We start from the raw sequence: 13,183 nt of genomic DNA on the forward strand, positions 1-13,183 counted from the left end.
AGTCATTCCCATTGCTACACATTTGTGCAGCACTTGTGATTGTCAGTCTTTTTAATTTTAGCCATTATTGTGGATATGTAGCAGGTTATTAAGCTTTTAATTTATATTTTCCTAATGACTTACAAGGTTGAACATCTCTCTTATGTTTATTGGCCATTGGATATCCCCTTTTGTGAAGTGCCTTTTGCTTATTTTTTAAATGTGTTGTCTGTTTTTCATATTGACTAATAAGAGTTCTTTATATATTCTGGATATGAGTCCTTTGTTGGTTTTATTGTGAGTGTTTTATCGAACTCTGTACCTTCATTTTTTACTCTCTTAATGATGTGTTTTGATAAACAGAAGTTTCTAATGTTAATTTTGTCCGGTTTATCTGTCTTTTCCTTTTTTTTTTTTTTTTTTTTTTTGAGACAGAGTCTCACTCTGTTGCCCAGGCTAGAGTGAGTGCCGTGGCGTCAGCCTAGCTCACAGCAACCTCAAACTCCTGAGCTCAAGGGATCCTACTGTCTCAGCCTCCCAAGTAGCTGGGACTACAGGCATGCACCACCATGCCCGGCTAATTTTTTCTATATATATTTTTAGCTGTCCATATAATTTCTTTCTATTTTTAGTAGAGATGGGGTCTCGATCTTGCTCAGGCTGGTCTCGAACTCCTGAGCTCAAACGATCCGCCCACCTCGGCCTCCCAGAGTGCTAGGATTACAGGCGTGAGCCACCGCGCCCGGCCTATCTGTCTTTTCCTTAATGAGTGCTTTTTATGTCCTGTTTCAGAAAAATTTGTCTATCCTAAGGTCATGTTGATATTCTGTTACTATCTAGAAGCATTATTATTTTACCTTTCACATTTAGATCTCCAGTTGGCCTGGAATGATTTTTTAAAATACGGTGTAAGGAGAGTTCAAAATTCAGGTTTTTTTCCCCATGTGAATATTCATTTGATCAGTACCAAGATTGTCCTTTACCCAGCACTCTGCAGTGCCACCCTTGTCATAAGTCAAGTATTCATATATATGTGAGTCTATTTCTGAGCTTATTGTGTTCCATTGCACTAGTATCACAGTGCCTTAATTATTGTTCCTTTGTAATAAGTCTCAATATCTGGTAGTATATCTCCTCAAACATGGTTCTTCGAGATTGTCTTGACTATTCTTGGCTCTTTGTATTTCCACTTAAATTTTAGAATTAGCTTGCTAATATCTGTCCAAGAAATCTGCTGGGATTTTGACTGAGTTGGTATTTAATTTGTAGATCAATTTGGGGAGATTTGGCATCTTTATAATACTGAGTTTTCCAATCTATGAGCAAAGTGTATGCTTCCATTTCATGTCTTCTTTGATTTCTCTTAATGATACTTTATAGTTTTCTGTGCATAGATTTTGTGCATCTTTCAGTAGATTTGTTCCTTGCTCTTTGAAGTTTTTGATGCTATTATAAATGGTATTTTTTTCTTGTATAACTTTTAAAATTTTATTTTCTGATTGCTTGTTGCTGGTATTTAGAAATACAATTGATGTTTATTGATCTGTTTAGCAACATAGCTAAATTCACTTATTTCTAGTAGTTTATCTGTTGATTCTTTTGGATTTTGCATGTATACAATCATGTTTTGTTCTAGTAATAGTAGTTTTATTTCTTTCCAATTCTTTTGTTTCTTTGTCTTACCTTATTGCACTGGCTGGGGCCTTAAATACATTGTTCAGTGGAAGGTTATAATAATAGATATCCTGATTAATCCTTGATTTCATAAGGAAAGCGTTAAATATTTCACCATTAAGTTACTTACAGCAAACGTATTTAATTTGCTATAAGTTATTCTTTATCAGATTAATGGACATTTATTCAGTAGCTGTCAACCTTTCTGATTCCAACAAAGATTAGTTAAAAGAAATAGCCCTGTAAAATGTTAATAAGTGCAGAATTTAGAAGGATATATAAAAGTTCATTGTAATATTCTTATAACTTGTCTTTGAAATTTTTTTAAGAGAAAAAGTTAAACAGAAACAGACAAGTGCAGACAAAGTATAGCCCTATTTTACCTTGAAGCTTGACATTCAACAATTTTAACAGTATCTCTTTAAGTATCTGAGTATGTAGAAGATAATATGATGACTGTTAGTGCTGCCATGCTTGCCTTGGCTTAACCCTTATGATAACTTTCTTGTAAGTACTGAGCAAAACCCCTGCCCTTTAGGAACCATAAGTCACAGTGTTAGTGTCCTCAGCTCCAAAATGTGAGTTAGGAGTCCTGGGTATTCAGAAACTCTGTAGTGAATACACTGAAGGCCGCTAAAACGTGGAAATGCAGTTTGTGTAGTTGAGAAACAGTATTGTATATCAGCTAGAGCCAGAGCTCTAGAGTCAGATTGCCTGGATTTGAATCCTAACTTCACAGACCACTTAGCTATGAGACCTTGGGCAAGTCACATATTCCTTCTTAGCCTTAGGTTTCTAAAAAATCTAGAAGTGGTGACAATAATAGTATTTACTTTCCAGAATTGTTGTGAGGGTTCATACATTAAAACTGGTATAGGCTGGGCGCGGTGGCTCACGCCTGTAATCCTAGCACTCTGGGAGGCCGAGGTGGGCAGATCGTTTGAGCTCAGGAGTTTGAGACCAGCCTGAGCAAGAGAGAGACCCCATCTCTACTAAAAAATAGAAAGAAATTACATGGACAGCTAAAAATATATATAGAAAAAATTAGCCGGGCATGGTGGTGCATGCCTATAGTCCCAGCTACTTGGGAGGCTGAGACAGGAGGATCCCTTGAGCTCAGGAGTTTGAGGTTGCTGTGAGCTAGGCTGAAGCCACAGCACTCACTCTAGCCTGGGCAACAGAGTGAGACTCTGTCTCAAAAAAAAAAAAAAAAAAAAAAAACTGGTATACATAAAGGTCTTCGCATGAGCCTGGCACATAGTAGGTACTCAGTAAATGTTAGTTAGTGATTAGAACTGGCCTCTGTTTTCTAAAGTCTTTTTAATTTCTCTTCAATTTTAGTAGTGACATAATGATCCTATTTAAAGATTTTTTTCTTAATACATACTGATGTAAGAAAAACAAGAAATGGGCCAGGCATGGTGGCTCATGCCTATAATCCCAGCCCTTCAGGAGGCCAAGTCAGGAGGATCGCTTAAGGCTGGGAGTTTAAGACCAGGCTGGGCAACATAGCAAGGGCTCATCTCTACAAAAAATTTTTTTAAAAATTAGCTGAGCATGGCAGCACATGCCTATAGTCCTAGCTGCTTGGGAGGCTGAGACAGAAAGATCACTTGAGCCCAGGAGTTCAAGGTTGTAGTGAGCTACTGTGATCACACCATTGTACTCCAGCCTGGGTGACAGAGCAAGACCCTGTCTCAAAAAAAACCCAATAAGTGTGAAAACCAAATAGTAATATGAGAAATGCTAATCATATAAAGAAGGGGGAAACATACAGGTTTTTTGTTATTGTTGTTGAGACAGAGTCTCGCTCTATTGCCCAGGCTAGAGTGCCATGGCGTCAGCCTAGCTCACAGCAACTTCAAACTCCTGGGCTCAAGCAATCCTTCTGCCTCAGCCTCCCGAGTAGCTGGGACTACAGGCATGCGCCACCATGCCCGGCTAATTTTTTCTATATATTTTTAGTTGTCTGGCTAATTTCTTTCCATTTTTAGTAGAGACAGGGTCTTGCTCTAGCTCAGGCTGGTCTTAAACTCCTGACCTCTAGCGATCCTCCCGCCTTGGCCTCCCAGAGTGCTAGGATTACAGGCATAATTACACCTGTGGTGCCTGGCCACATGCAGGTTTTTTAAATTTAATTTTAAAAGTTTTTTTATTGACATATAAAAATTATATGTTTTTATGGTGTATAGCATGATGTTTTGAAAGATGTATACAGTGGCTAAGTCAAGCTAATTAACATGCGTTACCTTACGTTCTTATTTTTGTGCCGTGAAACAACAGAGTTTTATATATTCTAATTGCAGCCATTTAAAATCATAGGCAAGCCAGGCATGTAGTGGCACATGGCTGTAGTCCTAGCGACTCAGGAGAATAAGTGGGGAGGATCCCTTGAGCCTAGGAGTTTGAGTCCAGCCTGAGCAACATAGTGAGACCCTGTCTTTAAAAAGAATTTTAAAATAAAAATAAGTTTTAAAAATTATAAGGAAACTGTTTGGGGGATTTTAAATTAGTATAGCCGCTATGGAAAACAGTATGGAGTTCCTCAAAAAATTAAAAATAGAAATACCATATGATCCAGCAATCCTACTACTGGGTATATAAGGAAATGAAAACAGTTTTTCGGCCAGACGCGGTGGCTCACGCCTGTAATCCTAGCACTCTGGGAGGCTGAGGTGGGAGGAATGCTCAAGGTCAGGAGTTCGAGACCAGCCTGAGCAAGAGCGAGACCCCCATCTCTACTAAAAATAGAAAGAAATCAGCCGGACAACTAAAAATATATAGAAAATATTTGCTGGGCATGGTGGCACATGCCTGTAGTCCCAGCTACTCGGGAGGCTGAGGCAGGAGGATCCTTGAGCCTAGGAGTTTGAGGTTGCTATGAACTAGGCTGACACCACGACACTGACTCTAGCCTGGGCAACAAAGCGAGACACTATCTCAAAAAAACAAAACAAAACACAGTATATCAAAAAGATATCTGCATTCCCATGTTTATTGCAGCACTGTTTACAATAGCCAAGATATGGAATGAACTCAGGTGTCGATACAGATGAATGGGTAAGGAAAATAGGGGTATATAGCAGAATACTATTTGGCCACAGAAAAGAATGAAATCATTTGCAGCAATATGGATAGAACTGGAGGTCACTGTGTTAAGTGAAATAACCCAGGCACAGAAGGACAAACATCACATGTTCTCACTCATATGTGGGAGTTAAAAAACTTAATCTCATGAAGGTAGAGAGTAGAATGATAGATACTCGAGGCTGGGAAGCCTGGGGGCGGGGAGATGAAGAGAGGTAAGTTAACAGGTACAAACATACAGTTAAATAAAAGGCATAAATTCTGTTGTTCAGTAGCAGACTAGAGTGACTATAGTTAACAACAATGTATTTTATGTTTCAAAGTAGCTAGAAGAAAGGACTTGAATTGTTGCCAACACAGAGAAATGCTATATATTCAAAGTAATGGACACCTCAAATACCCTGATGTGATCATTACACATTCTTTGCATGTAACAAAATATCAGGTGTACCCCATAAATATGTAAAATATTATGTATCAATAAAAAATTTTTTAAAGAAAATAGGGTATATGTGTGTGTATATACACACACATACAAACTCACAGTGGAATAAATACTATTTACCCACAAAAAAAGAATGAAATTCTGTCATTTACAATAACATGTGTAGACCTGGAGAACCATCCAGTCATGTTAAATGAAATAAGCCAGATGCAGAAAGACAAGTACTGTATGATCAGAGACGGAGGAGCAGGGAGGGGAAGATAGGGAGACACACTGGTCAGTGGGTACAAAGTTAAAATTAGATAGGAGGAATAAGTTCTGGTGTTCTATTGCACAGTAGCGTGATGATGGTTAACACTAAGGTGTTTAGTATAGTATATTACTAAATTGCTAGGAGAGAGGATTTGGAATGTTCTCACTGCAAAGAAATGATAAATGTATGAGGTAATGAATATACCTAATACACTGATTTGGTCATTATACAACATATATATGTATCAAAACATCAAATTGTACCTTATAAACATTTACAATTACAATGTGCCATAAAAACATAAAAAATAAAATAAATATATGAAAATACAGTGCTTATGTTAATGGAATTTGTTCCTTTATTTTCCATATTTTCTATAATGTGATATTAATTTTAATGTTTATATGTCTATTTTATGTACCTTATGTTTACATTAAGCCTCAGAGAAAGTCCTTCCTCATTGACCAACCATTCCCAGTAATCTCACACCCCCAGCCTTCTCTTTCCAAATAATCCGAGTCCCCAACGTTCAGCCTACAGCTTGCTCAGACCCACATAAGTCTCAATGAAGACAACACCACATCTTGACCCAAATTGTTGTTATTCTTTCCTTAATAATCTGTTTTACTGAAATGAGATAAATAATGTATAAAGAATTTAGGATGTGGTAATAACTCTATGTATGTAACTATAAGATAGTTTCCCTCCCGCTCCTTTCCTTTTATTTGCATACTTCTCTCTCACTTGCAGGAGGTTAGCAGAGGCATTTCATATCAGTGATGATTCTGATCCTTTCAATATACGTTCTTCAGTGTCAAAATTCAGTGATAGCTTGAAAGAAGATGCCAGGTATGTAACTTGTTACCTACTTTCTTACTTGAAGCTTATAAGAGTATTTGGTCTTTTAAGATGTAGTAACTAATATGTATTCCTTCTGTGAATAAGCCAATTCAAGCTTGTTTGTTTATCTGTTGTAAGATACCCTTCTCTTGGTTTCTCAAAACTGTCCCCTTGAAGAACTAAAGTTGAGGTGGGGATGGGGATGGGAATATGATAAGAATTTGAGCCTTCTTGTTTTATAAGTCTTCAGGCTGAACTAGACTGAACTGAAGTATCTCTGGGCTTCATTCCACCTCTGTCTACCCAGGTCTCACATTCCCATGGGTTCTCACTTGGAGCAGTAACAGCTCTTATTTTTCTCCTGTCTCCTGGCCCTCTGATGGCTATTTCTCCTTTTGTCTTCTCTTTTCTCATATTTGTTTTCTCTTTTGTTCTTCCTTTGTTTCATCACAGTTGACCTTCTGTTATCAGACAATCCATGACCTCTGCAGTTTTTCTGCCAACATTGTCCATTGTTTGCACTTTACAGGCAGAGGGTGGATGGAAGAGGTTCCCAGAAGGGCGGGAACAGATGAAATTAACTGTGGTGATCTTTCATTTCAGGAAGGACTTAAAGTTTGTCAGTGACATCGAGAAGGAAATGGAAACCCTTGTGGAGGCTGTGAATAAGGTTGAAGTCAAAACATCCCACTCAACATTTCTCTAAGGCTACCTTGATAAAAAAAAATCAAGTTGCAGAAACTGTCAGCCTAGAGTAGTTGTAGGAAAAAGTCATTTCCTTGAGGATCCTTCTCTTTCCCAAGAGTCTATCCATGGAAGCCTCTCCTAGTTCAATTATTGCAGAAGAGATATGCAATCAAGTGTGAATGAAGGCCGGGCACGGTGGCTCACATCTATAATCCTAGCACTCTGAGAGGCCGAGGTGGGTGGATTGTTTGAGCTCAGGAGTTCGAGACCGGCCTGAGCAAGAGCAAGACCCCATCTCTACTAAAAAAAAAAAAATAGAGAAAGAAATTATCTGGACAGCTAAAATTATGTATATAGAAAAAAATCAGCCAGGCATGGTGGTGCGTGCCTGTAGTCCCAGCTACTCGGGAGGCTGAGGCAGAAGGATCGCTTGAGCCCAGGAATTTGAGGTTGCCTTGAGCTAGGCAGATGCCACGGCACTCTAGCCCAGGCAACAGAGTGAGACTCTGTCTCAAAAAATAAAAAATGTGAATGAAAATCCTGGCTAAGTGCCCAAGAATGGGTGGAGAAACTGGGCAAGGGGGCTCACTAGTGATAGTTGAGTGACTGCATGGGACACTTAGGAAGACACACGAAGCCCTCACATGTTTGAACGGCTGTGATATGATAGGAGAGCACACAGGCTCTTTGTTATCGCAAAGGCAGGAAAGAAACCCTTGGGAAAGGGTAAAAGTAGTGTGACTGGAACTGAAGAGAGTAGGGTGGACTCCTTCAAGAGAGCAAGGCCCCTGTCCTGGAGGCAGCCGGGGTTGTCGGGGAGGTAGCTTTAAGTGAAAAAATCTTCAATTTAGTAAGAAGCTGCCAGTGCTGCACCAGCTCCCTCTTCAGGCAGTGGGGACTGAGAGTGAGGACGAGATGGCCGCTTGAGCTTCGTATCTAAGGATGGTGGTTTTCCTTCCCCCTTCCCATTCCCTTCCTTTCCTCCCTTCTTTTATCACTTCCCAACAGAATACTAACATGAAGGAAAATATGGAATGCGTTGTTCCTCTCCTAATTAAGAAACCTGAGCAAATGTATTTCTCTGTTTATGTTTCTGTATCTACGTGATTTTTAGAACAGAACATACTTTTATAGGAAATGAAATGTTCTTATTTCATAAGTCTTCTATTTATTCAGTCATGTCTTGGGAATATCACTCACTCCCCAGCTCTGGGAGCTGTCAGAAGGGACAGTTTACAATGTCAGTCCAAGTTTCAGTATCCACCTACTCCTGTGGTGGCTCACAGAGTAGATGAAGGAAGTGCATCAGCTCCCACCTTCCCAAACTTCTCCGAGTTTGCTTGGCAGTTAGTGAAATCCTGTCTGCAGTGGGCCTCTAAAATTCAGTCACCTCTTACTGACACACACGATTCTTGTGGTGGTAAGGTTAGTTGTAAGCATTTTCTGTTTCAGGAGGATCTCAATCAGTCATCTTTTCCCTCAATACAGGGAAAGAATAGTAAGAAAAGCCACTGCTTCCCTCCCATGAACAGAGACCACCGCCGGATTATCCATGACCTGGCCCAAGCTTATGGCCTGGAGAGCGTGAGCTATGACAGTGAACCGAAGCGCAATGTCGTGGTCACTGCCATCAGGTAGGTTGATCTTGCTGTTACAGGAGGAACTCCTCAGCAGGGAAAACTGGACCCAAGAAGTAGGGTCTATCAGTATTTGTTTTTCTTACTTCCACTCTCCCTCTTGGAAGAATAGAAGGAAAATCTGCTTCCCTGGGACTTGTAAGATGATCTAAAGGCCTGAGCCAAAGAGCCAAGCCCATGCCTCAGTCCATAGTGCAGACACACGCAAAGTGCACAAGCCTCACATCTGCCCAGATCCACAGCGGACGCTGAAGGCAGCATTTCTTCAGGCAGAAGGAACAGACCCTGGGGGCCTGGGCAGGGTGCCTGCCCATCACATCTGACCCTTCCCCTTTTGTCCCCTGATCCTCCCTCTGACCTCTCCCTGGCTCCGTCCTCCTGGCATGAGGGAAACAAAGAATGCTGGATTCTGATTCAAGGCATTCCCTGTGAACAGTGTTTTGCCATCAGAGGAAACTGAGGCAGTAATGGGAGCCAGGGGGGGACAGACAGGACCTAGGATCACTGTCAGAACCTGCGGGAATAGGAAGAACTTCCCAGCGAAGAGAACTCAAGTGTGACATGGGAGGGGAAGCAGGCAACAGGCCCAGCAGAGGTGGGTGGAAGGGACGAGGGTTAAATGCAGGTGATCACACCTGAGAGGAGACAGGTCATATCAGAGAGTGCGCAGCAGTGTCACAGTACCAAAGTCACAGACTGAGTTACCAGCTGTCTGCCTATCTCCACAAATGATTCTCATTTTTCAACCTTTGGTGTTTTGACTTTTTTCAGAGGGAAGTCCCTTTGTCCTCCTACCATGCTGACAGTTGTGCTTGAAAGGGAAATGCAGATACGGCCTCCACCACCAATTCCTCATCACAGACATCAGATAGACAAGTAAGGATTCTTCAGCTGCTTTCCAAAGGGGCCTGTCTGTTCAGAGAAGCCAGCAGGGGCTGAACTGTCCTGGGCTCGGCCAGCCATTGGTGGCCTCCTCAGGCCTGGCCTTGGGATGCCATGTTCAAATATGTAAGGTTTGGTTCGGGTGTCAGGCACGTTTGTTTGTGCCAGAGGGGTCCTAAGTTTGATGTTTGTAATACCAGATTCCACTCCAGGGAGAGCAGTCACTGGACATAATTTCCACCATGTAGATGGTGACACTGGGCAGTAGATTCAGTCTGTCACACCAGATGGTTTAGGACTAGAACTCCACATGGTTAACAATAGTTACTCTGAAGATGGAAGTGGGTTTGGGGGTGACAGCAGTGAAGGGGGTAGGGGGAACTTCCACATTTTGCTCTGTCTACATCTATATAGTTTGAATAATTTTTACAACAAAAACATATTCATGATTTAAAGAGAAAAGAAAACCAAATTGGCAAGGAGCAAGTCTGCCTGATATTTTCTCAGACAGGGGCAGGGAGGGAGCACTATCCCGCCTTCTCTTCCTCTCCTTTGTTGGGAGGGGAGTCAGGATGCCCTACTGTGACCAAGACTGAAAGTTACTCTGAAGCCCAAAGGGATTCCTACTCCTGTTCTGACCTTCCACACGAAAGTCCTAGCAGTGCCTCCACTGTGCTTCCTGCACAAAATCTCTGGACGGGTGGTTAGGGCAGTTTACAAGGACACCAGAAAGGCTATAGCAAATTGGTGTTCTGTGGGACTGGACAGGACAGCTAGGTGTTGCCCGTTGGACACAGCCTCAGCCAGGAGCATCTGGATTTGTGTAGCTCCCCAGGACCAGCCCCTCTCCACCTCTAGAAACCAGGTGACGTGGGTTCTAGTCAGCACAATCAGAATACCCACATGGGCAGAGGCTTTGGAAATGTGAGGGGTGTTCCCAGATACTGCCACAACTGTGTCGTCCGCTTGGGCTTAACCATGTGGAGTTTTTGGCCTGTTTATGCCACGCTGTCTCCCCTCTCCCCCTTGCTTGACTTATTCTTAGAAAGACTAGTTCTAATATAATGAACACCTGTGTGCCCATCACCAAATTTCAACAATTACCAGCTCATGTTTGCCCCCCTGTCTTATCAAAGCTTCACAAATGGTAAATCAGCTAATCCTTAACTTTCTGAAGACCTGCATCTGTTTCCTCCAAAGAAAAAAAGATTGATCATTCTTTGTTTGCTTTTCAGGAATCCTGGGAGCTGTAATTTTCAGAAAATAACCAAGGAGCCAATAATTGACTACTTTGATGTCCAGGACTGAGAAGATCAAGATGCACTTAGATAAAAGAATGATTAGGTGTAGTGGAGACAGATCTGCCAGCAGATAAATCATGCTTGTTCCCCACTGCCTGGCAGAATCACAGCCTCACATACTGTCTTATACTGATATATCCAAAGCATGAGTGTGTCAGAAATCCCCTTGTCTATTCCTGTCTGTATAAAGCATTTCAGTATGGCCAGATCTCTGATTGTATGGTTCCGAGGTATTCAGTCATATATTTGAAGAGGCTGCTCACGCCATCACTGTGATTGCTCTGAGGGTTCAGGAAATATTAGGCTTTATTTGGACGAACCAGAATTTTAGCCCCAAACCAGCTTTAGGGTACTTAGTCATAGCCTCAGTTGTCCCAGTCTTTCATTCTCCTGAAAATGTCTGAAACATCAGACAGACTTTGCTTTTTTTATGCAAACTGATTGAAATCTTTGGAGAGACACAGTGAATTTCTTAGTCTAAAATACCAAACATTGAATTGGTATACCATATCTGGAATCACACATGTTGTCTTAAACACAGCTATCGTATCTAAGTCTTTTGCCAAAAACTCTCATAGGTCTGTCTAGCTGAACTTATTTTAGTGGTTCGCAATACTGTCAGTTCTAGACCTAGAGAGAAGGGTCTGGTTGCTTTACAGAATTCTATTTCCTTAAGTCCCTGGCACTTCTCTTACCGCATCACCGAGCCTGTTCAGTGACAGTCAATTTAGCCATCCACCGTGGTAAAGGACACAGAGCAAGCTATTCCTTCTGCTGGGTTCACACTGTGGCCTGTGTGAACTGACCAGTATGGCCCTAACTACTATGTTAGAAAGAGTCTCACATGGACAACTGTCCTGTGTTGCTTTTTTCTAGGCCTTCAACAGCCATATTGGCTCTCCCTGTCTGAGCTCTGCACTTCTGTTTGAATATTCAAAGAAGTATGTGGACAGCCCAGGGCTTATGTCCAGCCGCCCACGGGAGGCATTCTTCAAACTCCTTTAAGGCAGGTGCGTTGATAGTTACATTAGTTTGACCTTCTGCATTGGCACTTCTCCAGCATGGAGCCCAGACTTCCAGCAATTTCCTTCTGCTCCAGCACAAGCCACGAGCCCCAGAGCAACAGGAGATTTGTTAATGGAGTCACAAGGCCAGGCACTTAATTTTTGTAGGAAAAGCAGCCCTTTGGTCCTCACCCAGACAACCTACTTTGAAAGGCATCAGATACAAGAGTAGAAACGGGACTAGAGGAAAGTAATAGAAAACAACAAAACCACCTCTATCTGGGCCCATTTAGTGCACACAAGAGGCAGCCCATAAGCATCCATTATATCTTTCAAGCAGTGGATTCGGTGGGTGAACTGTACCTGTGAGAGCGTATGAGAAGCAGCAGGAGGCAGGAGCCCTGATTTCAGATTCTAGCTGTGCGACATAACAGCTTGCCATTTGATGGGATGAGAGTTTAACCAACCTCACCAGGGTTGTGAGGATCAAAAGAATAACATACATAGAGATACCGGATCCACCATAGATGCTCAAAGTTCATAAAAATGATACTTGGGGCCGGGCGCGGTATCTCACGCCTGTAATCCTAGCACTCTGGGAGGCTGAGGCATATCACTCAAGGTCAGGGGTTCGAGACCAGCCTGAACAAGAGTGAGACCCCGTCTCTACTAAAAATAGAAAGAAATTAGCTGGACAACTAAAAATATATAGAAAAAATTAGCCGGGCATGGTGGTGCATGCCTGTAGTCCCAGCTACTCGGGAGGCTGAGGCAGGAGGATCACTTGGGCCCAGGAGTTTGAGGTTGCTGTGAGCTAGGCTGACGCCAGGGCACTCTAGCCCGGGCGACAGAGTGAGACTCTGTCTCAAAAAAAAAAAAAAATGATACTTGGTATCCGGAAAATACGTAAACATCTTTTTTCTCCATAATATTAGCCAAGTAAAAGGTATGGAATGCTAAACGGGCCTCTTCTGGTGCATGTTTGCCTGCCTGTCCTGTGCCATCCTTGTGCTAGGGCTCTGGGAAGCAGATGTGGCCTGTTTTCTTACACACATTTAGTAATCCAGTGAAGACACATATCTGAACAAATGTTTTTAATGGAATTGGTTGGTCTGTCACAAATAGGTCATTAATCTGTTATTAGAAGCTGAAGATCCCTTGGGGGAGTATTTTGTGAAGTCGTGGTAGGAATGGGTTAGCTCTCATGGTTGGGGAGGGACACATGGGGAGGTGTTTGAGGCTTGAGATGGCAGATTGCCGTTTGCAGGAGGAAGGAGGCATGCCAAGTGAAGGTAAACAGCATGAGACAAGGCTGAGGGTGTGGTTTGTGATGGGTCTGAAGAAGGCTTAGTTGTCCAGAGTGAGCAGACAACTGGAGGGACAAGTGATTAGAC

The 13,183-nt window shown here is 42.1% G+C and overlaps 1 protein-coding gene across 3 annotated transcripts in view; it reads left to right on the forward strand.

Annotated features, from left to right (window-relative positions):
- Positions 1 to 12,049, forward strand: part of NFX1 (nuclear transcription factor, X-box binding 1) — an 81,639-nt gene extending 69,590 nt beyond the window's left edge. For 2 of the 3 annotated variants that reach the window (XM_069476513.1, XM_069476514.1), the window contains exons 20-25: positions 6,189 to 6,287; positions 6,882 to 6,948; positions 8,454 to 8,599; positions 9,374 to 9,478; positions 10,720 to 11,973; positions 12,010 to 12,049. In XM_069476513.1, the coding sequence (XP_069332614.1) occupies positions 6,189 to 6,287; positions 6,882 to 6,948; positions 8,454 to 8,599; positions 9,374 to 9,478; positions 10,720 to 10,792 (490 nt within the window). In that variant the 3' untranslated portion in view covers positions 10,793 to 11,973; positions 12,010 to 12,049. Of the gene's footprint in view, positions 1 to 6,188; positions 6,288 to 6,881; positions 6,949 to 8,453; positions 8,600 to 9,373; positions 9,479 to 10,719; positions 11,974 to 12,009 lie in introns of those variants that run through there. The other variant, XM_069476516.1, reaches the window with a different exon arrangement.
- The last annotated feature ends 1,134 nt before the right edge of the window (positions 12,050 to 13,183 follow it).

This window comes from Eulemur rufifrons, chromosome 7 (assembly GCF_041146395.1).
Source record: "Eulemur rufifrons isolate Redbay chromosome 7, OSU_ERuf_1, whole genome shotgun sequence".
NCBI lineage: Eukaryota > Metazoa > Chordata > Mammalia > Primates > Lemuridae > Eulemur > Eulemur rufifrons.